The sequence below is a fragment of the Rhinolophus sinicus genome, chromosome 6 (genome assembly GCF_057876585.1).
Source record: "Rhinolophus sinicus isolate RSI-liver-muscle chromosome 6, RSI-T2T, whole genome shotgun sequence".
NCBI classification, from domain to species: domain Eukaryota; kingdom Metazoa; phylum Chordata; class Mammalia; order Chiroptera; family Rhinolophidae; genus Rhinolophus; species Rhinolophus sinicus.
Genome location: NC_142506.1, coordinates 60,493,981 through 60,520,413, shown reverse-complemented (window position 1 = coordinate 60,520,413; position 26,433 = coordinate 60,493,981). Strand labels below are relative to the sequence as shown.

The window sequence follows — 26,433 nt, the reverse complement described above, 5'->3', positions numbered from 1 at the left end:
TTATTCACTGCTATAGGATTTTCATTGTACTTTGGAACTAATTAATATACCATTAAAATAAAGTGTTACCCACATTTTTCATTTTAAACATAAAATGTCTAGCAGTTCATGACATACTGTATAAGTATTCAGCATCCCAGTGGTAACCCAAGTATCTGTAAATTTCATTTTTAAGCAGTTAAAAAAAGGGCAAGAGAAAAATGTGTATAGAAGTCAAATTTCAGCACAGAAGTTAAAACTTAGCAGTAAGTTAACTACTATTTTTTTTAATGTTTCACTTTATTCTGTGTAGTTCTTATTAGTGTCGTGTAATATGTGTGCTTGTATTTTACAAATAATACATTATTATTTGTAACTCTGAAAAGAGGTAATTTAATTTTTCTCTTGAGTATGTTAGCGTTATTAGCAGGAAAGATTAGAAAACATAAACTCAAAACAGATAATTTGATTGCTTCTCTTCTGCATTTCTAACAATAATTATAAGTAAAGGGTAAATTCAAACTATACATTAGCTCAGAGCATCTGTATACCTTATTTTTTTTTTCCTCTTTTGCAAAGGTAGTCAGTTGTTGATTATTGCTGGGGAAGCAGATACACGTCTTTTCAGTAATTTCAATCGATTATATTAAAAAGGAAAATAAATCTACCCTATAGTAAATATTAATGGCAAAGAAGGGTTAAATAACCTTAAGAAACCGTTATATTCCATTATCATGAATTTCACTTCTCATCAGCATTATTGAACGAAATTCTTCTTCTTCACGCTCTATCTTTGAATTGTCTACACTACTGGAAACTGTGTTGCGATATCTTTCCTATTTTTGCCATAAACGACATTTTGTATCCTGCACTATCACATCTTACTATTGGCTAGGATACGATTTTAAAACAAAAATTAAAGATTCCCTCTAACCCTGCAACCCCTTGAAACATTGACTTTGCCCTCCTGACTTCTTCATAGCATTTGACACTGCTTAATCACGGTCTCCCTTTCTGACGCCCTTCCATTAATGCCTGTCGCACTGCAAAATACTCGTCTCTTGTAATGGGCATTCTTTTACATTTCATTCCCTAAAGACAACCACTTTTAATAACTTCCTTTGTGCAAAATAAGACTTTTGCTGTGTACACATTCATATATATATATACAGTTAAATTTATTATTTATAAATATGGAAACATATAATGCTGTACTTGTATCTATCTTTTTTCACATTACATCATGTTGTGTCTCTATGTCAAGGCATACTGATCCACTTAACTTTTTATAAGGACAAACTGGTATTTTATTTTATGGATGTACTACAGTGTATCTGTTTATTTAGGTTGTTCCTATTATTTTAACAGTACAGTAGATACATCATAAAAGAATAGATTTCTTGGGATAAAATTGCTGATTCTTGCCTTGAGAGTTCAGCATTTTTTTATGTAACATTTAAAATTAAAAATTGTTTATATATTTTTTTCTGTAAATTGCCTCTTTTGCTCTGCTTTACAATTGGGTTTAATTTTTTCAAAGGTGTTTTTTTTTTTGTTTTTTTTCTTGCTTAACTATAGTGACTTTAGTACAAAGTCTTTGGTTTTTCCCTTTATGAGATTCTCAGTATATGAACACGACAGGTTTTAGAAATTTACTCGTGTCTATCCTGAAATTTGTGCTTTATCATTCCCATTATAGTTTTCACACAGGTGTGCATCCCTAATTAGCATTTCTAAAGTCTGCAAGTTTTCCATTTATATAAATGAAAATGTTCTATGTGTGTTCAAAGGCCAGACTGTTTCCATACCAGTAATATACATAAATCCACATTTCAATACATTCTCACCAATACCTGTCATAGTCAGGAATTTTTGTTCTGTGCTGTAGATGTTGGTGTCTTTTCACATCTTAGTCTCTTTAGATTATTTGATTATTTTAAGGAGATTGGTGTTATTTTAATGCTGCAAAATTATATTTGAAAATGGCCTACATGTACTCTCCCCATTCTATCTTTGACCCTTTTTTTCTTCTTCTTCCCTTTTACTTTCCTTCCTCTCCCGTTTTCATCCTTTCTCCTCTTTTAGAGGCAGTGATGATTCTTCTCCTTTAGAGGCCAGTCTCTAGAATCAGACTACCCAGGATCAAATCTCAGCTCTGATCCGTACGAATATGTAACCCCTGGGCACATTGCTATACCTCTGTCTGCCTCAAAGTTAAAAATGGGGATAATAATGATTTCCTGGATAGAGCTGTTGAAAGCATTATATATGAGTTAATTCATAGGTAGGCAAAATGCTAGAACAGTGCTTGGCGCATGTATTACTATTCTTTTTCTTTCCTTTAACAGGTTCTTTCAGGTATTCTCCTGTCTTTTACCTGTAACCACCCCAGAATTCGAGTTTTATTAAGAGTGTGGGGTCACCTCTTGGCTACCTGAACAACTTTGTCACCCTGAAATAGAGAGGGCTTTCTATGTTGTGAGTCAGTCTAGTGAGGGAAGCTTGGGGGTTGCCTCCTTGCAGGGATTCAATATGCCAGTAGGCATGCTGTTCCCCAGGGGAACAGCTCTGGTAAGACAAAGGCTGAGCGTTACTGCAGGAGTAACATTCATTTTCTCTCTGGAACCACTGGGAATGCTGCGTGGGACAAAACAGGCAAGACTACCGGCTTGCCTTTTGGATTTTAAAGCATAGTGGAGAGACCATCATTAAACACCCATGAGATATGATCGTGTTAAATAGCTGAAAACCTGTGAGGATGTGTACCAGAGAGGCCTAATGTCGTCCTCCCAGGGAAGGGCCCAGGGAGGGAAGGGCTTGACTGTTCTCACTCCCACCTGGAAGACATACCATGAGCCATAACAGGAGTTTATCTACGTCTCGGCTATCATTTGGTACATGCAGGGCAAGCATACAACTACAATGAAACGGTTTCTTCTTACTGTCTAGTGTGGTCTCCCATACTTAGTTATTTCTAGCAAATTTCGTTGTGTCATGTGGTAGTCTTATCACAGTGCCTTCTGTTATCAGGTAATGCAACTCGCTCTTTGTGTAGTTTTTAGTTTGTTCTACACATACACCACACCGTACTGCCTGCTGTGCGTTTTCTCCACAATTCCTTTTCGTATCCGGGTAACTGACGTGGCTGCATCAGCGTTGTTCCTCCCTTTGCTCTTTGAGTCCTTTTCAGTCAGGGTTTCTAGGTCACTCTCTTTCCCGCTTATCCAGAGCTATAATCCATCCACTTGTTTCTCCAACTACTTGTCACCCACAGCTTCATTGCTAATCCTGTTTTCTTTCAGCTGACTTCATGGTTATTGTCTAAGAATTGTGTTTTTCGAAGTGTTTTTATTTTCCATTCTGTTTCTGTGCTAATTAAAATAAATCGAATGAAGTCTGTATATTTAAACTATAATGACAACAATAAAAAAAATAACCTCTCCAAGAAAGCACAACTCTGAGGGAGTTTTCTTTTAAAAATAAGAAATAAATGACTAGCCATTCTTTATTCATTCAGCAAACATAAAGTGCTATTTATGAGCCAGTGAGCATTCTAGGAGAGAAATTACCCTGTGGTCCACAGTAGTTTCCCTAAGCGATGTCACTTTATCAAATGGGGATGAGGAGGTAATGATGGGAAAATTTAGATGGAGCTCTGTCTTGATTAAACTTTTCATTGCTACCATGTTTCCCCGAAAATAAGACCTAGCCGCACAATCAGCGGTAATGCGTCTTTTGGAGCAAAAATTAATATAAGACCGGGTTTTATTTTACTGTAATATAAGACCCGGTCTTATATAGTATATAATATAGTATAATACAATATAATATAATACCGGGTCTTATATTAATTTTTGCTCCAAAAGATACATTAGAGCTGATTGTCCAGCTAGGTCTTATTTTTGGGGAAATGGTATAAGTTAGTAAATCTAATGGCTGAACTTTTTATCTCTTTATAAACCGTATGGCCCTGCCCTCAGCCTCATTTAACTGAAATGGACGTTCTGAGAATTCTATCTAGAATTGGCATTTTGTGATGGATTCATTTTACTTTAGAAGCAATTCATTTAACTGATGCATTGAGTGAAATATGCAAGCATTTTAATCTTGTACAATATGTGTAGTGGCATTTGAATAGTAAATTCAAATACTGTGTTTTTAAAATAATACAGAATAGCATATTGCTTTTTATTTCCTTATAAAAATCACTTGGAAATTAATTAGTTGCAAAATAGGTGATTATAAAAATTTTAAAAAGTAAAGCTGTTGAAAGCACATGCCCCCTCAGAGAAAGATTAATTTTAAAACATAGCTCATGATTTCTAAAATGCTTTATTTAGTATTTTAATTTCATTTGAAAGTGACATTTGAATTATAATTATTTTGGAAGAAATTAAAGATTAAGTTTAACCAGTTGATTTGCTTTAGAATTATATTAATGGCTAAGAAAAATACTTAAAAATTTTTTTGTTTTCTTTTTTAAGTGTTGTGGATGTATTTAGGAAAAAAGAATATGATGCAGCAGTTAAAATCCAGAGTTGGTTTCGAGGATGTCAAATTCGGGCATATATCAGGTATATTGTTTTTTACGTGGAAAATCCAGATATATCATAAAAATATACTGCTTAGAAAATGTAATTTATGCATCTAGTACTCATTTCAAATAATCTTTTATGTTACTTATAATGAAGTTAATAAATTGTGTGATATCCTTTTTCAAATATAAAACTCTTTTGATCATTGTTTCTTGCATATCAAAAACTAAATTACACTGGCGATGTATCTATTTTAAAAAATTCTCAGTATCATAAACATACTTGATTAAATGATTTTCTTCAGTTCCATAGGGTGTGACAAATGTCTGGATTTATATTTATAGCAATGATTCAATGACTGTTAAGAAAGAAAACAGACACACACACACACACACACACACACACACACACACACACACAGAAACCATTCCAATCCTTTCAACATGTTGGTAGGTAAAGGTAAATGATATCAAAATGATGCCATTCCTATTACAAAGAGACTGAAGTTGACCCGTAACCGTTCCCACTTCTTCTTCAGTGCTCAGACGTTTCTTTAGTCTCCCTTCACTTCCGACAAAAATGTTTTCTGGGACAAGATGGAGAAAGAATAGGCCTCATCTGTACTACTTCAGAATGTCACCTGGGGATTGTACTGTGTACTCAGATGTCCTTTTATTAGCCTGTAGGAGCCAGACATGCAAATTAAAGTGTGAAGATGAGGTGTCTCCTTTGACCAAGACGCAAAGGGAACACGGCTGCAAAGAGAGTAGTTTTGAGTTCAGCAGACTAACATGACATTAGCTTGGACAGACTCGGTAGGACAAGGGAAAGATGAAAAAGGGATCTGTGTGTTGACCTCAAGAATTATTTCTAAGTGTTTACAGTGATTCACATCAATAGTACCTGGCTTATTTCTCAACACGTCACTCTGACCTGCCTTATGGTCTTAACATTGAAAAATATTTTAGACAGTATTGAAGAGTAATTGAAAATTTTAAAAATTGTTTAATGAGAAGCCCAAAAGAAATGCTGAATAGTTATCTATGCCTTTACTTCTAGGAATGAGGAATTTTATCCCAGAATGATAACTCTCTGTTCTTTACAAGTACACACATCCTTAGCTTTGAATTTGATTTCTTGAATTCTAGGAAGGTATATTCTAAGCAAAAAAAAATTAAGAAATATCTTTGTTTCAATGAAAGTGTACTAATAAGTATATTTTTTCACCCAGGTATTTACAGAGAATAGTAATAATTCTTCAAAAATGGTGGAGAGGTTACTCAGCAAGAAAACATTACCAACTAATTGTGAAGGTAAATATTATAAATATGTATATATATATATATATATATATATATATATGCATTAAAGTTATATAATATACTGTAACTTATTTACTTCAGTCATATTTATAGGTAGTTTTGAAGATATTTATGATATTTCTATAAGATCAAAATTGGATTTTTTTTTTTAGTATAAGACCTCTTCTGTGAAGCCTTTTCTGATTTTTCCATGAAGAATTGATGATTCATTTCTTTATACCCAAACTATACCATATATTTTATTTTTGTTAAAATACATTTCATAGTGTACGTATTTACATGTACTTATTTCTTGATGATTTTCTTTACTTTCTAGATGGGAACTCTTTCAGTGTAGATACTGTAGCTCGTTCATTTTTGGGTCAGCAATATTTAGACTCTTCCCTAACTCATAGCACAGACAATAAACATCAGTTGAATTGAAGTGCCCCAAGTTAATTCTACAAAATAAAAAAATAAGGCAGTTTTTCTCTATGCTACTTACCATTCTCTGTTCTTGACTGTTGGATTACTTTGAAGACTCATGTTAAGAAATGTTGCTTACCACAACCATCTATATCCACCGATAGACTTGCAGAAGTATATGTCAGCTTTTACTCAGTTGAGCTCTAGGAAATTAAGAAAAAGGTAATATTCTTGAGACAAAATGTGAAGGCTTCTAATCAGTGGCCTGCTTCATTAATTTTCTGATCTGTTACTATTTTTCTCCTGTAATAGTTTAAATTTGTTCTTCATTTATCTTGATTGGTTGTGTTCAAGTGACATTAAAAGATGTAGAGAAGGAAAAGAAAAAAACAATAAGTAGATAACTAATCGATAAGAGGTCACCTTTCACAAGAAAATTTTAAAACAGTAATAAAGTACAGGCACTGCTTGGAGGAAGAGCCTGATATTTTAGATTGAATGAAATCAACTAGAGAATTCAAACAATAGTGCTGGTATAAACTTTTATAAGTGTTGGCTCTCTCTTATAGCTCCGTTCTTATGAAGCAGATCTGATGTCCTCAACACATTTTTGTTATCTAAAGGTGGCCTTGCCCTGACATCATCACCTCCCTTACCATGACTTTCCCCAGTGTTTTATTACTCTTCCCCATATATTATGTCCATTTAATTATCTAAATCATTGATGAAAATGTTATTTAACACATTTAAGAGCTAAATCACTTAAATTCCTACAGATGACACTCTTTCAGTGATAACTTCTCTAAATAACGTGCTTTTCTTGAGTTCTGTTTCTATTTTAATACTTCATATTCTCAGTTCTTTAATGCATGCCACTTAAGATTTTAAAATTCCACCAAAATCAGTGAAAAGTTTATTCTTTTAATTCAACTAAACAATCCTGCTCTTAAATCTGTAACAGACTTAAAGTGCTTCTCATTAATCTTGTTCATTGTTAGGAAGGGAGTTTGCTTAAGTCCAAAGGTTTTTGGACTGACGCCTTCATTTTATGTCCAAGATTTCCTCCCAAAACATACTTTTCTTTACTCTGAAACACTCAGATTGGTCAATATTGTGAACAATGCAGCGTGTCCCAGAGACTGCGTGGCACAAGTGATACAAAGATGAATAAGACAGGAGCTTGCCATAAAGTAATGCTGCAAACATGCTTGCAGAGAACTCGGGTTTAAGATAAAAATCCTCAGCCCTATAGAAGAGGGGCAAACATCAGACCAACAGGGCTCAAAGAGAGAGGTCACGTTTCTGGTTTTGAGGGTGGTGGTGAGCTCTGTGAGGTATTTCACGTTTGGCATTCGCTTTGAAGGGTCGCTGAGACGTGGGCAGACAAAAATTTGGAAAGAGGACCAGTGTGAGCAATAACATTAACGTATGAGTATATGTAGAGTAATAGATCCCACAGTCCAGCTGGGTGGAGTAGAGAACATGCAACTCAGTGGTGAGGGACAAGTTTATGGAAGCAGGTTGAGGCCAGGTCCCAAAGAGCCCCAGGCGTGTCTTCTCCTGGAAGGTGAGTGCTCTCCTTCCCCAGTTCTGAGGCTTTGCCCAGACCACGCCAGGATGCCCTCCATCTCCCCTGGCTACCTTGGTACCAGTAACTTGGTACCTTGGGCAGTCTTTTCTAACTACCCCAACAGGAGCTCTCCTGCACCGAGCAGCAGCCCGTGCTCAGCCAGCCTGGGCTACCCGTGACTTCCTCGGGCGATTACGTAATCTCTTAGCCTCAGTTTCCCTATCTATGAAGTGTCACGGTACCTTCCACCTGGGGTTGTGAGCTGAAAATGAGACGGTTATGCTCCATTAAAATAAATGGAAGGTATCGTTTCCAGGAGTGATATTAAAAGTATTTGACAACCACATTAGCACAGGCACTGCTCAGTCAGAATGCACACTAGCCGTAAAGAACCTTAAATTGTGAGGATGGATTTTCCAGATCTAGAACACTAATCTTTTGCATCAGGGACATTTCGTGTCACTCACAACTAATTTTTAAGTTTTTAAATAATTACAGAGTTACAGAAAATTTGCAAAAATATAGTACAAAGAGCTCTCATATATTCTCCACTCAGATTTCTTCACTTAGGTAAAGAAATCTGCTTTATCATAGCCTCCCTTCTCTCCCTGTCCACACCTTTTCATTTTTTCTCTCTATGTACATATCCTTATTTTGAATCACTTGACAAAGTTAAGTTGCACAAGTGATGCCCCCTTACCTCTAAATTTATCTGTGGGTATTTTCTACATAACCGTATTAAAATTATCAGAATCAGGAAATTGACGTCTGTACAATACTGTTATCTATCTATAGACTGTATTCATATTTCCCTGATTGTCTCAATAATGACATTTACAGTGAAAACATCTTTTCCAGAGTACAAACCAGGACCTCACATGCTGAGTCCCTTTAGTCACCTTTACTGTGCTTAGTATGTCTTTGTTTTTCATGACCTTGATATTTTTGAAGAGTATAGACTAATTATTTTTCAGATTATTGCTCAGTTTTGGTTTAGTGATGTTTCTCCATTATTACATTGAGGTTATGCATTTTTATGAGAAACACATTTCAGTACCTAATATTAGGGACCGCATGATGGCATTTGGCTCAGCAAGTTTGGGGAGTAGCAAAAGGTTGGCAAAGACTTGAATGTGACTTTTATAAACTAATTTCCTACATTTATAAAGGAAGTTTTTGTTTTTACATTCACTATTCCAGCAATAGCTTGTCAGTAGAAAGTGCAGGTGTCATCTTCATTTTATAGATAGAGAAATGGAGGCCCGGGGAGATTAAATGATGTGCCTGAGATTCTCAGCTCCTGATCCGTGTGGATCCATATGCTAAATACTTGCTAAAAATGTCCTCTGGGTGTCCCTCAGGTACCCCAGATCTGCTCCTCCTTTTGTGTTCCTGTATCCAGGTAGATGCTACAACCATTTAACTCAGAAATCCAAGCCTGAGAGTCAGTCATCCTAGGCTCCCCATCACCGCCTTCTGCCCACCACCTCTGTCTCCTATTAGTCATCAAGTCTGTCCCATTTTCCCTCCTGACAGTCACTTGATTCCAATCTCAGCTCCATCACTTCACTCCCATGCCTACAGACCTCCTTGCCCCAGCACATAGCGTAAAGCTCACACTCTTGATCCTGGCTTGTCAGGTTTTCCATAGCCTCATGCTTGCTTCCTATGTTACCTCACTTCTTGTTACACCTGTAGAAATATACTTAGGACACGTTAAACCATTTGCCAGTGCCACCATAAAGAATGGCCTGTGGGATTTTTGCAAATGCTGTTTGCCTGGAATGCCCTTCTTCACTCCAACCCGCCTCCCATTGGTCTGAATTCCTACTTATCACTCAACACTTTACTGAAAGATGAACCTTCTCGATTGCGTGAGGCTGAGTGTAGAAAGAATGCTGGGAGATAGCAGATATGTTGGGAAGAGGCCCGTCTTCCCAATGCTTTTGTACCACCGTGGTACATTTGTTTATTTACACCCCTCATTTGACTGGGAGCTCCTGAATGGCAGGGACTGTTCTATTTATTATATGTCAAATGTATCACAGTGAATGTCTCAGAAAGACTGCAGAAATTTTTGCTAACTTGATAAATGAATGATGTAAGTTGAAAGACTTGCTCTGGTCAACACGGCTGGCAACTAGTAGAGATACATGCCAAAATTATTCACTGCCCCTGTTCTCATAAAAGAATGATTTATCTCCAACCCATTCATTTTGGGTTTGGCCACGTATTGTGAGCAAAGGGGGTATTTGCCTCAGCCAAGATGAAGCTTGAAAAGGCTTTCCCTCTCTTGCTTTCTTGGACTGCTCCTTTAGGCTCGGGGCTAAGATGGAGAGACAGGTGGAGCTCAGCTCCAGGGAACCTTAGCCTACAAGCACTGTGGGTGAGAAATAAACTTTCTGTTTTGTAAGCTACTAAGATAGCTGCATTTTTATCCCAACAAAGCTGATTAGTGGTTACAATGATAAGGAAAGCATGGCTGTTTATAAGAGACATTCTGAATGGTGCACTCAGTGACGCTTACAGAAAGATGTTTTGAGCTCTTGGAGTGTGTGATGATGTTAGCACACCTCCATGTGGTGGTATCTTGTAAGGAGATTTTGCTCTCAGCAGAGTGTGGGCAACTCAACAAATGCTCATGAAAATGAACTATTGAATGGGAGCTTAGATTAAGAGTCCTAGCTGGAGATAAAGGTTTTAGTGGCAGCACTAAAAGATGACAGCGTTTTCCACCTGATGGAAAACGTATGGGAACAGTAGAGCCGAGGACCAAGAACTGGGGCTTGTGGAATGCATTAGGTAGGATTTAGGCAGAGGAAAGGGAATTAGAAGTAGATGGTAAATAGAAAAGCAGAGACATAATATCACAGGAAGCAGAGGAGGAAACTGAGAAAATGAAGTTGTCCACAGCCTCAGATGTGACAAAGGTCAAACAGAAAATGCAGACAGAAGTCCAAGGATCTCGTTAGACAGGTTCTGTAGTTTTAGGTAGCCTCCCTCAGAACTCTGCTCCACCAGAACATTTCTCTCCAGCTTGTAAATAATTCTCACAGTGTTGTCAGCTACCTTCTCCAGTCCTAAAGTGTCATGCGTTCTCCACCACAGTGGCCTCGTTCACCCACAGTAATAGAGCCATTCCAAGTTTCTTGGGTGATTTGACTTTCTGGTGCTTCCTGGATGACCATTGCTTTTGCTTTTTTAAAACTTTAAACCTTCATGTCAGGCCTTCCTGCTGACCGCGCTGCTATATCTGGCAACATAACCCAAATTTGTCCATCTTCCGGGTCCAGGACCACTGATTCAGAACCTTGAAAACCTTTTCCTGGTAGTGAGGATGTGCTCTGATTCCTCTTTTTATTACAATGGGTTTATAGCCCCTGCTGTGTGTGCTCAGTGCACATGCATTTCTCACCTGCTGAGCTCTTGCAGTCAGTTTACTGTAGCCCGCTCTTCTCATTGGATACCCCAAAAGGTCTTACTACTGCGGGACTGGGATCCTTCTTCTTTTCAACTGTATCTTGTTCTACGTAGCTTGTCCGTACCACTCCCTGCTTCGTTTCATAAATGGCGAAGTGAAAATGGGCATTCCTGAGAAATGCTGAAATATTCTTTCACTGGCCTCTTTTGCAGCACTAGCTAGAGGGAATACTAGAGTGAATTCATCAACATAACCTATGTAGGATGACCATATACATCATGTCCTTCTAAATTTCCTGTTATTTTTTATATTTTATCATGACATAGTTTACATTATGTTTACTATCAAATACACTGTTGTGGTTGTTTTACTCACCACTCTCATAACAGCAAAGTATAAACACTACCCTAATATACATGATTAATTCTAATGCATCACCATGAAATAAATATACCGTAACTATAGTCATAAACAGCTCAAAGTTATGTTTTTAAAATGAGATAATTCAGTGAATAATGTATGTATAGCAACCACATGAACAGAATTTAATTAAAACTTTTTGTTAAGGTGTATTAATAGCCTATGGTAGAATGATTTAATTTATAAAGATAATTATTACTAAACATAGATTAGTTTTCAAATTATAAAAATAATTTATTGCTGAAAATCAAGGCTCACAATATTTATATACTGCTTACCATTTTACTTCTTACAAAGTTCTTTTTATTTGGTTAGTATGTGAAAGAGTAATAATGGAAAGAAATTTCGTTAACTTTAAAAAAATGGGACAAAGGATGCCATTTACTATCAAATTCTATTATATGTTGTCATGATAAATACCAGTAGGTTTTTTTTTTTATCGTTAGTAAAAATATATAAAATATTGGTTACTGTATTTAAAACTGATGAGATTGACATTTTACAGACATTTTTCTTTTTCTTTATTAGATGAGTAAAATATCCCTTCTATAGTTTAAAAAATGTCCAACACTTTTTTATAAAATTTTTTATAGGATTTCCAAATCACTTATAAGTTAATGAGGCAACATTTATCACCCTTTCCTGTCAGAGTACAAAACTGAAATATAATATATTTTTTCCCTTCAGGGTCTTGCCTTTTAAATAAACACCAAAGGCTGAATAACTTAAGACTCTGACTTACTAATATTAATTTAAAATTTTATTATCATATTTTCATTATAATTATGAAATTAATTTAGATTTGGTTCACCTTCTTTTAAAGATTATATTAGTACTAACGATGAGAAATAATATAATTGGCTTTTCACTTTTTTGTGGAAAAAGAAAGGTGATTTAAAAAATCTGTGGAGAATGACCAGGTTGGTATCAGTTGCCAGTAAACAAGACAAAGCATATGCACAAAATATTCATGATTATTTGATAATAAATCATTTTAATGATTATGCTCAAAATTATGAAATAAGGATGACATTGATTGTGGAAAATAAGAAAAGCTCAGGCTCCTCAAATCTGTTCTCCATATGTGCATGGTTTCTAAAGGTTCCATTGTCATCACTTTAATGCAAGTATTTTCTCTGTATTGCCCAACAAATCCGATTGATCTGGTCAAGTTTATATAAATGTATTACTCGAAAAGGTCTCACTTATGTTTTTTTTGGTACTTTCAAAAGCATCTGGGCTAGAGAATTAAGAACAAATATCAATTACTGGTTCCCATGAGACTGATATATTAGAATCAACGTGCTTTTCTACCTTTTAACCATATAATTCAGAATTCTTAGTCTTAAAAGCTCTATCTCTCTTTCCTCTTCACTCAGAGTGAAATGCAACCTCTTACACATTGTGGGTTTTTACTTATAGTTAAAATACATACTTTTAGCCACAAAATGTGTAATAGCACTTGTGACCATCCCTTTCACAATGACTGCCAACCAACTCTGTCCCAAGCACCTCAAATACTTTGTCGCATTTTAGTCTTCACAACAACTCTAGGAAGTGTGCAATGTCCCGTCCCCTTTTGTAAGCATGGACATGAAGACTGGGAGACCTGCAGTAACTTGTTCAGAGCAACGTAGCTAGAAAAAGCAACATCAGGCCTTGAACGCAGGGCTGTGGCTGAAGCGCTCACAACACTCCCTGCTGCTAATGGAACAGCAATATGCTAAACACAAGAAGTCATACCTTTTTTCTGAACCCAGACTTTTTCAAATACTGTCTAATTTCCAACATGATTCTCCCGTATAAAAATATTTAATGGTTGTATTTGCCTTGATGTGACTTGGAGCAATATAGCTTTGAAGTGTTTTGCATTCACCTCCAACACCAAGAATTATGCCTTGATTGCTGTAACAAAGAAAGAGAATTTAAAATGAAGTAACATCATTGCGTTCATTTGTAAATACCATATTGCAGCCAACTGTTTCTTAATTGCTCAGACTGTTGATAAATAATCCAGTCCTGCTGCTCTGCACAGACAATTTGCTTTGGATCAGACCAGGCAATGCAAACAATACTAATTACCATCAAATCCTTTCACATGAATCCCCACTTCTTGCGGGGGAAGAAAACCCTTATATAAAAGGGTAAGGAGCTTATCTCTGATTTTTGCCTAAAATGTAACACCTATGACCTATAATGTATTAGTCGAATGCATTTTGATTGAATAACAATAGATAAAATGTTTTGTGTTGGAAAAAAGTATGTATTTCATTGCTTTAGTGTTTATTATCCTGTCATGAATTATGTTAATTTTATATTTTAATTAAAAGATAGAACAGATGTGGAAGCTTTATCTAAAGCAATACTTTCATTGAAATAAGCTATGTTGCTAAATGATTATTTGCTATAACAGGGATGATATATATATATGTATATATATGTGTGTGTGTGTGTGTGTATATATATATATATATATATATATATACACACATATATATTAATAAGCAAATGTGTCTCTACTAGAAAGAAACCAAGACTTTAGGAAGTCTTCACTATATCAGGGGATTTGCTGTAACATGATATCATTGTATTTATGATTTTATGGTGTTAAAAATGAATGTTAAATGAAACAAAATTCCCAAGGATTACTCAGGAGGCAGCTAAGTACATAACATTTTGTACAGATGGTTGGAAGGCACAATTTTGCTCCATCGCTGCATCCATATCCTTGAACGATTTCGACTGAAGACAGCATTTCTTTGAATTTTTCATTAAACCAGACGTCTTGAAATATGAATTCCTTTTATGTTTCTGTGAGTTTTGGCTAAAAGAACCCCAGTGAATAAATCATACAATACTACATGTCACCAGCACTTGTGAATATTTCTGCTTTGTTATTCTATTCTCAGTAGAGCACCATTGATTATCAAACTCAGCGGAGAGCGTTTTATGATCATATATCTCCATTAGCTCCTAGTTTGACTACCATAGATTTTTCTGGTTAAGCCTGCATTATGTATTAGGAAGCCTATCTCTTCAATACAAAGTTTGATTTCATTTTTCTAAGCCTAGAACTCTTATTATGTATTATGTATAAAGATTCTTATCTTTTATATGTAAAAATAGGCTGCACTGTCTTTGTGTAACTGAAATATATGCCATCTTTTTTTTTTCTTGATTCACAGTTAGCGTATTATACTATGAAGATGAATATCTACAATGCAATGGCTGTCAGGGTAAATATTTCTTCACTTGTTAAACAAATGAAAAGTCAATTGTGCCTTGAATTCGCTTTTAATAAAAGGAGCAAACCAGAATAATGCAAATTTGATTGATATGCTAATGGTAAAGAAAGAAAAGAGTACATAGTTAAAAAGTTAGCTGTACTAAATAATCTTGGCAGTATTAAAAATTAGAGTAAAATGTAAAACATGCAATTATCAGTGCTTATGTTTTAGAATGTTAAATATCTCTGAGCCGTAGCTGGAGAAAGACTCAATATTAATGAAGCGACGTATTAGTTTCCATATGTCATATGGAATATTATGATAAATAGATGAACGTGGTCCTGGAATATAAGATTCCTGCCCAATACAAATCAATTAGAAATTATTCATATGATTTAACAGTAATAAAGTCAGTTTCCAGCTTAGAAGTTTTATTTCTATCATTTCTATGTTCATTTTTTATGTGTTATTTTCCTAATGGAAAGCTGAATTTAGTGATTATGAATCTGGCTTGCACAAATTTTGGGAATAGGCAGAACAAAAATATTTCTTTTGTCTCAGACAAAGTAGTAAGTGACAGTGTTAGGAACTAAACAGAGAGGTCCATCCAGTACCCACAGTCCTGTGATTTCTGGTCACTTGTAGTGTTGCTTTTACTTCTCATCCTCTCCTTTCCTCCAAATCTGGATCAGAACAACTATATGAACCCCAGACTGAACACGTACGGGAATTTTATTGCGTATACTCTGGTTTTCTTGATAAACTGGCTGCATGGCCCTTACAATTCACGAGCATCCTTACTGGTAGTACATTTCACTCGGGGAATGTGAAATTTAGTGACAATTAGGAGAAGGCTAAGTTAAGGCATCCCAATTCAGCGTCACACGCTTCCCCTTGTAGACAGAATGGGTGGTTTAGGATGACAAACCTCACCTTATAAAAGAATATTCAAGCTATGGCTTTCGCATATTGCTACTGCTAGCTTCAGGATTTGTCATTCATCATACTCCTCGATGAAACACCCTTCCTGCTGCAATTTTATGTGGATTTTTGTATAGGATGCAGCCAACACGAAAAAAGAATCTGTCATTTCTTTCCTGTTTGGAGTCCAAGGTGCAGATCACACCGATTTCTGTGAACCCCAAATCTGTATTTGGTGTACTTGCACCTCCAACGTGCCTGTTTTGGACTCTGACACAGGAATGGAAAAGAAATGGGGACTATAACTTGGTTAAAACATTAGGAGCCCCACAAAATCGTTACTAGGTCTGCTATTTCAACTGCTGAGCCCTCTCTTTATGCATTAACTCTTAGAATATATGGGTCTTCCATAAACTAATGAGGGGATGTAATGTGTCACTGACTTTGGAAGGTAACCAAGATAAACTCTGTGCGATTTTTTTATTCCTTGTTATGCCTTTGGCAAGCCTCCATTGGGTCATCGCATACTCCTTGAGTCCGCATTTGGAGGACTAGGGCAAGTGCAGCAGTGTCATACGAATACAAATTGTAAGAAGTGCTAATGTGTAGTATCTTAGAGAGCTCTCTTAACAAGTATGTTCCATCAGACTTTTTCCTCTCAGCTTCAAGGCTCTCTGAGAATGCAAAATGGTTAATTATCTAACGCTTACCGAGTTCTAAAGAACTCCAGATGCAATTGGTTGTTACAGGTAGAATTCCTTTAACTCTGGAAACCTGTCACAGGTTATTGATCAATGACATATATTTACTTAGTTATAGTCTGCTGGACCATGGAGAGTCTCAGCCGTTCCTTTATTATTTTAAATAATTTAGCTTGAAATCAGTGCCTCAAAACATTTCAGTTTCAAAAGAAATTCTCACTTTAAGGGAAATAAAAACTGTAATAACAAGACCATTGCTAGACTAAAGATCACCTAAAACAACCAATTTGCAAAATAACCAAAAGTTTATTGGCTCTTCCCTCTTGAAGCTCTGGATCTACGTAATAAAAATTTTAACTTGCAAAAATTAATCCAACTTGAAACGTCAATTAACCATTTTCTTTTGTTTCCCACTTGTGTCTAAAATATAAATATATATGAATATATGAAAAAAATATAGGGTGGCTTTAACTAAAAATGTAAATATGTGTCAGACATATAAAGATCCATCTTCGTCTCCTAAACTATAATTCTGTTTTTATGTTTATAATACTATGAAGGATTTATGTTTACAATAATGACTCTACAATTAGCTAAATGAAGACAAAAAGGTAAAATAATACATGAAAAATATCCTGACGGTCTCATATACTACACTTTATATTAAGTTCTAGGCATGCAAAATGAGTAAGACACAGTTTCATTTACTCAGAAAAAGATATCCCAAAATATCAGCCTAAGGAATAAGAAGGGAAGGGACCATCTAGACAACTCCAAGCTTTTGCCTGATGATGGACAAATATTTAAATGTTCCATCATGGTCCAAAATAATATTTCTTCTCCCCTCTTACTCCTTCTAGTATCAAATTATTATGCAAGGATTTTTAAAAAGTATAGAACAAGGAAGTATGAAGTCAGCTAGAGTAGGGAAGCAGAATATTAAAGAAAAGAAGCATATGGAATAATTATCCAGAATTTTCAGCTAGCTAAAAATATCTAGTTAAGATTTGCACATTTGTGTATACGTTTTTGACATGATAATGCAGTGACACCTATTGTGTTTCCCCGAAATAAGCCAGATAATCAGAACTAATGCGTCTTTCGGAGCAAAAATTAATATATGACCCAGTATTATTATATTATATTATATTATATTACATTATATTACATCATACGATATATTTATTACATTATATTAAGACCCGGTCTTATTTTACTATAAGACTGGGTCTTATATTAATTTTTGTTCCAAAAGACGCATTAGAGCTGATTGTCTGGGTAGGTCTTATTTTGGGGGAAACACAGTAAAATGAAAACTTGGATATTACCATTTTTTAAACACCTTATCTTTGAAAATTTAGTCAACCCGCTTTTCTATGCTCACTGTGTAGTCTTCTAGAATGTTGAACATTCTAATAACTAAAATTATCATTATGAATAAGAGTTCTGGTTGTATGCTCTCATATACAATTAGAACATTAATACTAGGTTATTAGTGAATTTGTTGTCCATGTTTTCATTTTAATTTTAGGTGAGAAAACATTATTTTTTTCTCCTTTGATAACATTAAGGTTGCTGTGAATTTTGAGGCATAAAAGTTAACCCAAGAGAGGGAAGATCTTTTCTATGAGCAGATGACTTTTGATATGTGAAGGTTTTGCCATTTGTTTTAGTGCTTAAAATAAACATTATTTATAAGACCACTTACATTTTGATGTTACTTAATGAGGAATATGCATCATTGATTTGACTAGCTTAAGAGGTCATTTGGAAGTTGCCAGTTAACAAGCTGTAATCTGCTGAGCACACAATGACTTTGTCTAAACTTATCTATTCAGAGCTGATCAATGACAATAATTGTTTTATACCAATCACTTCTGAAAGTTGCTAATTACTTCAAAGGACATGAATACTAGCTTTTTTTGGGGGAAGTCATCACCTATTTGCCTTGAAATTAAGAGCAAATATTGTTACCAAAAGTCATCTTGCCTCTTAAAAGTACTTTTTTAAAAAATTCAAAGTTTATTCAACTAGTGCTGGGATATCAGTAGGAAATGCAGGCAAAATTCAAGACGTTTAGGGTTTGGAGTAACACAGAGCTGGGTGTGTAGCCAGGCTGCCATTCACTTTTTTAACATGGAGATCATGCCTCATTCACAAGCCATCATGAGAATTAAAGCAGTTAGCATATAATACCCGACACATTCAAGGAGCTCAATACATTTTTTTATCCTTCCCTTCCCTGGATGGTAGCATCTTCACTACTCAAATGCCCAGTTTGTGCCAGCTCCTTTTACCTCTGACGAAGCCACTTAGAGATTGATTGATTATACTTTAATGTGGAATGAGTTTTAATTTGTTAACCATCACTTCCCTAGCATGCATTTTTAAGATCCAACTGTGAATAAAAGGGTTTGTCTCAGAAAGGAATTTTATCCTGCCTTTGGGTAGAAGTTGAAGCAGTTAGGGTACGAGAAGGTTCCCAGAGAGTTCAGCAGTTGTACATACGCTCTGTGGGGTGGTTGGTGTGCTTTCTAGAGTTGCTCATTTTGGAATGAGAAGGAGGCCATGCCCTTGGCTTCTTTCAGTACCCTTCCTACTGGCACAGATTTTTCAGCCAGTATCAGTTTTTGTCCTTTCTGGCTTTAATCTGGTATGCTCGAATCATAAATCACCACCTTCCCTCTTTCCTTCTTAGTACTCCAGCATGCATCTGTTAGGTTTTCTGGCATATTTAATCAAATTTTATTTAGAATGTAATGATATTTTCATGTGTTAGGTAGTTCCTCCCTTTAATGTTATCTGATATCCTAATATTTTCCCATGCTTCCTGAGTCATTTCTATTGCTCATGATTGATTTTCTGTCTGTGTTTTTATTTACAAGTGTTCTCTTCTTTAATACAGTTGTTCCTGTACATGTGATAAAAGTTTGTGAAACATTTGAAGCCATCTAACCACCTATAAAACCTTAGGCAATTATTTAATACCTCTAAGTATCAATTCCCTCTTCTATCAAATGAGACTAATAATAATCTCTACCTTAGAATGCTACTATAATGATTAAATTAGGTAAACTGGGAAAATATTCACTTATTTGCATGTGTGATTTACATATGTATACATATCCCCATTAATTATTCGTTTTCATTAGGAAAGTGATTTGTATTAATTCCTCTCTTTATTAGTTGTAATATGATTTTGGTTAAATTGGAGGGGGGGGAGTTTCTAAATTGAATATATAATTTTAGAAAAAATATTTTTTCTTAATTTAAAGAATTAATTTATAAAATAAGATTATTTGAAAAATACTTGGAAAAACGTTCCACAGTGTTGTTATATTAGCTTGTTAGTCTAGTTAGCTTTACTTTCTAGAATCATTGTTTTTGATTTAGTTGTTCTTACAAGCTGTTTTGCAAATCTTCAGTTATTTTTCTTCACACTAAAACACGTCTTTAAAATTTTCACGTTTACTATATCAGAGTGTAAAATACCTTTTAAATGACCATAATTTAAAAAAGAAAATAAACAGTCAGAATTTGAGTAGAATGTTTTTTCCTGTTTATTCTTATAGATCCAGCATTCAAATCATAAAAATTTTAAGCTCAACATGTTTAGTTTGAAAAGCATAGGTTTCGGGGCTAAAACCCAGTGGATTAAGATGTAGTCTCTATATTAATTACCTTTTCCTATTAAAATAAGCATTTAGAGGAGTGTATTTCTAGCCTAGCTAAATGTCTAAAACATTGCAAGGGCTTCATATCCAAAAAGAGACTCATTCATAATATGAGAGTAATTCGTAAGTATATGTAAACTGATGGAAAATTTTAGGAAATGAAGTTAAATCTTTATGCAAGGCTAAATTAACATTTTTTTTCAATTTGTGCTATTTCGTCTTTCTCTACTCCTTTAAAGAAGTTGAAGTATTTTGGTATTTTTGTATTCCACAAAATTAAGATCCGTACATTATTATTGTTTGTTTTGAGTTTTTCTAAGGGAGTTGGTATTGGAAGAGATAGTGCTTAAGGAGGTTTATTGTTACAAGGCATCTAGTAGTCCATTTAAATATGTTCTCTTAGACCCTCAGCATGCTTCTCATCTAAAAAAAAAGCCGGATACTTTCAACAGAAATGTTCATTCACTGAATGTTGCAGTTCAGTCACATTGCAAAAGTTTAGATAATAAGCTCTCTGAAATTCTAATTCGATTTTTGGATCTATCACTCATAGCTGTAAAATTATGGGAAAATTCTGTAACTTCTCTTTGTGGCAGGTTTCTAATCTGTAAATAAGTTAACAGGAGTTATTTATCTCACAGGAGTGTTCTAAAGATTAAATGAATAAATAAAGCAACCCCATAGAATAGTGGCTCTCACATAATAAGACCTGAATAAATGTTAGCTATTGTTATTGTTAAAGAAATATTAAAATGTCATGAAGATACAAGACATTTTGGTGAAAGGTTTTGATACCACTGAATTTTAAATGCCCATTTAAAAAAACTGGTTTCAATGAGACCAAATAAAATCTTCAAGCCAGTTGGTTATGGGAAACAAAAACAAAACAAACAAACAGATCAGGAAATGGAAATGGTAGGAACTGGCAAACCAAATTTTGATCTTTCAGTAGTTAATTTCACATTTAGTATTTGTGAAACAATTATACATGTTTACAAATAATCCATAAAGATGTTTTTGTTTTTACAATATTTTATAACTCTATGAGTATTCATTATAAATGTAGGTGGTATTTATAGAGTTATATATATACTTATATATATATATATAGTTACATATATACATTTATATATATGTGTGTGTGTATATATATATATATATATATGGTTAGATTAGTGGAGAAATCTAAACTTTATTTGATATGAGTTATCGTCCATCATTGCCTTGATTTTGAAGAACTATTAATGTTTTCGCTGAAAAATGTTCACTGGCATATTTTATCTTTGTTTACTTCAATAGATTCAGAGACGATGGCGAGGCTATAGGATTCGGAAATACTGCTTTAATTATTTTTATTTGAAGGAGTACCTGAGAGCTGTTTCAGAGACCAATGATACATTTAGGTGAGTGGTTTAATCACAAATCTACTAGTGAAAATTCTAAACATGTTACTTGATAGGTGTTTATCATTACCATACTTAGAAATAATTTCTGATCTTGTGATCTTGACTGTAAATTAAATTATATTCTGCCTTGGTCCTATGCGAAAGAGTTTAGCTTCAGTAAAATTACTTCATTTTGAAGATAAATTTATCTGTAAAATGATGCCATTAGATATGAACGCTTAAGCATGACTTGCCTCAGATGTGTTTGGAGAAACATGTTCAGTAGCAAAAACTTGCCTCTCAAAGAAGCATGAAATATCATGGCACATGATGCATGGATGGCTTTACTGGCAGTTTTTATTTCCTTGAAGACGTACAAAGGTAGTACCCGGACTTAGGTCATAGGATGATGTCTTCTGTAGATTTATGCAAAGTAAAGTTATGGCGACAATATTCAGTCTGCTTTACCAAAGCTCTGCATATTAAGTTTTCATATTACTGCAAAAATAGTGAGTTTTTTGTGTTGCAATATGCCCCATTCTAATAATATGTAAGTGACTATATGCCTAATATCTATTTAGATAACAAGGAAGTCTAACCAATAATAGTTGGCCTTTATGTTGTATTAGGTTGGTGCAAAAGCAGTTGCCGTTTTTGGAATTTTAACCTTTTAAACTGCAATTTCTTTTGCACCAACCTAACAGTTTCTTTGTTTTGCCCCGTACATTGTCTTATTTTACTTGCAAAATTCTTTGAACTAAAGAGAACAATTGACAATAAGTTGTTAAAATAAAGGTTTTGTCTGAGACCTTAAAATTATGTCTATCCTAAGAAATATCTATAAACTAATTTCCTGACTTTTAAATATCTCACATATGTTGTGTATGTTAAAAAAAAAAAATCTGGTCTTTGGAGATTAAATATAGGGAATTTGTGAAGTTCGTTTTTTTTTTTTTTTTTTAATAACAGTAAATGTTTGTAGAGGTTGCAATAGTATGTAGTCAGTGAGAGAAGCTGGAAAACTCAGAAACGTGTGGGCCATAGGGGACAGCTATTTAACTTTTTCTAAGAAATCCAAATTCCTAGAGGTTAGCTGGCTGCAGGCAAATGGCAGACTTGAGTTTGTCAGAGGGAAAGAGCTAGTGAAGAGGGAGTGTGAGCAGGGCTGGGACTACGGTAAGGCAAGTTAGGCTCTGAAGGCACAGAAGTTAAGGACGCATTCTCACTGTCAAGGGCATGTAAGGGCCAACCGTGCCCTTTCGCAACCCTGAGAGTGTATCCTTACGTTTTACATTGTAGAGGCTCACTTGCGTCATACTCGTCCCACCCCTGAATAGCAGAAGGACCTCAAAGAGACAAACTGGTAGACGGGTGGTTTTGAAAGGCCTGTAGCTTGTCTTCAACAGGTGGTTTTTTCCATTGACCCTTGTATTCTTCCTGATTTTACTGAGCCTATGTCTAGTCACTAGAGAGTCTAGTGTATCAGTGCTGGCAATTTGGTTTATCCTGGTATTCTTTGTCATATTATAGACTTATTCTTGCATTATTTCTACCACTCTTAAGATTTTTTAAAACACAATAGAAGTTGAATGCCACAAATGCTTTTCCATCATCTATTAAAATAATTATGATGTTTTCTTTCCTTGTTGACTTAATGATATGAAAAATACTGATTGTATTTTTATTAATAGATATATTCATGTTAAACCATCATTATGTGCTAAGAATATATATTATTGGGAAATTATTGAGTGTTCTTTTGATTTATTACTAAATTATATCAATGTTTTATATAGGATACGTATATCCACATTTATATATATGGTTAGTTATAATTTTCTTTCTTGTGTTATAATTTATAGGTCTTGTTTTATTTTTGGTGTATTAGAGGAATTGAGTAGATGATATGGCATGGAAATTACTGTAGTGTAAAGGAAAAACACTTCTGTTTTCTATCTACCCACACTCTATGCCCAATACTTGTAGACATCAGAAGTGTGGGTTTTCCATACCAATGACTTTCCAGATACTGGCTAAGTGGCCTACAATTTAACCCAGTTCTGACACTATCTACCTGAAGATAACATCAGGTTAAGGACCCAGTTCCACAAGACTGTCTCACTGACACCCTCACCTTCAGATGACAATCACAAGTGGTGGGTCCCCAGGTTACCCACAACTTCTATCCAACTTGGCTACAAATCGGAGATTCCCAGGACCTCCACCATTTGCTAGAAAGACTCAAGAATACAGAAAAACAGGTTACCAGTTATTTACTAGGTTACCAGTTTATTATCAAAGGGTGCAAGACAGGAACGGTCAGATGGAAGAGATGCATAGAGCAGAATGTCAGGACTTGTGTAGAAAGGATTTCTGCATTTGATGAGTAGAAAATTTCCCATTTCCCTTTAAATCTGAGATCATTTGCTTAATGTGTAATAAATATGTTTGAAAGACACAAAATCTGTATATTTATTTACCATAAAACTCGAAGTATTTTGAACTCCTTAAAGGCACTAGGAAAATTTAAGTGAGACTAATCTATGGCAAAAGGGAATCACAGTAAAGTGTATGGTATAAAATTATCATTTACCATGACCAAGATGGATGTGATAGTGCATGTAAATCAAGATTATTGCATGCACATTATAATTATGTATTTAAAAACTTAATCCAGAGTTAAAAGTGCTCTAAGTTTATCGTGAGATTTTAAAAATATTTATAATACTAAAAGGTATTATTGAAATATCGCATATCCTCCTGAAGCATAAAGGTTGCTTTGCATTTCAATACATAGAAAAGATTTTCTCACATGCGGCTGCATCTTCGCAAATCACTGAATTGGTCTTTCAAAGTTTTGGAGAAGAACTACCAATGGGTTTATCATTATTATGACCATTATCCCAATTTAGTATTATATTTAAGAGCTCTTGGATTCATTGACATGATTGCCAAAATGCTACCTTGGAGAAGGCACCATCTGCTAAAATCCACTGTCAACTTTTTTATTATATGATCTGGGTAGTGCTGGTGGAATAACTCATTTATGAGAACAGCCTCTGGTGCTTTCAAGATCCCAGGTAGCTCTGCCGTATTGGCATGGACTGGGCTGTGTGCTTTGCTTTGTTGGTTATTCTGAAATCCATTCATCCCTACACTTAACTCACCATATCAAAAACAGACTTTCTGGTTTTTGCCTATTGCAGTTATTTTTATGTGGACAACTTCCAGTGGAACTATGAGAAAGTCTTAGTTCTTAAAATTCACAGTTCCTCTCTCTGTGCTGTATTTCCTGTTAAACTGTTAGTGGTGCTCCCAATGAGATCATCACAATCCAGAATTAACAGCAAACTAACAGCTTGCTGTCTCAAAATATTTATATCAATATTTGTGTTAAATGCTATCTCTGTAATCTGCTAATTTGCATTTGTTCTCAAGGATAAATAAAAAAGACTTTGAGTGATTTTTATGAATATGCGTATAGTTTCTAGGAAATTCAGTTCAAAAGATAATGTCTCATCTTTATAACTGGTTAGCTGGGAGCCTCACTATAACAACCATTGGAGTCTTTAAGTAATCTTTCTGTGGCAGAAAAATCATACGTAGTCAACAAGTGCATTAGGCTAATGACAAAACTGAAGAGCATTGGGCTCAGGTAACATTTTATATCAGGGAAACGCAGAGCTAAAATAGATTTCTAGTTCTCCGGACATGAAGACTCTTAATACATTAAGCTATGTCGGCAGCTTCTTTCCAGTTGTGCTTTAATTAGCAAAGAAATAGAAACATGAAGGAAATCAACATGTCCTTTCTGACTAGTGACATGTGCAGCCCCCAAAACTCAAAGCAGTAACTACTAGAGTGAAAATTCAGAGAGCAGGGTTGGTTTGCCCTTCCTGTGCTGTCACGTACGGTTTCTTCAGAACTTCACCAACTCCGTTTTCAAGTCAAAATTAATGTTCAGTGGGAAAATACGAATGTAAACAAGAGAATCTGGACTTTCGTCTCCTGATATAGAATACATTCTTGATAGTAATAACTTTCCCTAGACATGTGCACAGCGTAGATAAAAAGCATTAGAACCCAGTAGTTGCTTAAATGGTGCAAACATAAAAGTACTTTAGTTACGGATTCAGCAAAAATTTCTGGCTGTTCGTATCGCATACCTGTGCATTTCTGGTATGTACCGTGTTTCCCTGAAAATAAGACCTAGCTGGACAATCAGCTCTAATGTGCATTTAGCTGCAAAAATTAATATGAGAACCAGTCTTATTTTACTATAAGACCGGGTCTCATATTAATTTTTGTTCCAAAAGACGCATTAGAGCTGATTGTCCGGCTAGGTCTTATTTTCGGGGAGACATGGTAGCAATAAGAGAAAGATCCATCTGGTATGTAGTAATCAGAAATGTCATAATTAATTATGAAGCTAAAAATTTGTATGGGCAGATTTAGACCTTGTGAACAATGGCCAGCTCACAGTAAGTCATATTTCTTAAGCACCTGTTATGTGTGCGACACCTTACATGTTATCTATTTGGGGATGTGTATTGCTCTTTTTAAAGATGAAAAACTAAACTCAGGGTTTAAGCACTTGGGTTAGGTCACAGACCTTAGTAGAGTGGATCTGGAGGTTTGAACTCAGTCTTTTTTCAGGAAAAAAAAGATACAACACTCTGCCTCTTTGTGCCTTTATATCGTTGCAAGTTGTACCAGTCCTACGTATTTCAGTTGTGGCGTATAGCATAACCAGGCTCCCTGGAAACCCATTCCAAAGTTCTAGTAGATAGCCTTCTCTGCCTTCAGAGCTAGAAAACGGAAAACTCACTTTCTGAGACTTCCTTGCAGTGGGGGTTCCGAGCAACTTGGTCAT

At 35.0% G+C, this 26,433-nt stretch overlaps 1 protein-coding gene across 1 annotated transcript in view; it reads left to right on the top strand.

The window, feature by feature from the left end:
• Positions 1 to 26,433, top strand: part of SPATA17 (spermatogenesis associated 17) — a 125,535-nt gene that overhangs the window by 5,747 nt on the left and 93,355 nt on the right. Inside the window, exons 2-5 of the mRNA XM_019739978.3 lie at positions 4,464 to 4,553; positions 5,746 to 5,827; positions 14,838 to 14,888; positions 21,475 to 21,578. Coding sequence (XP_019595537.2) covers positions 4,464 to 4,553; positions 5,746 to 5,827; positions 14,838 to 14,888; positions 21,475 to 21,578 — 327 coding nt within the window. The remainder of the gene's footprint in view (positions 1 to 4,463; positions 4,554 to 5,745; positions 5,828 to 14,837; positions 14,889 to 21,474; positions 21,579 to 26,433) is intronic.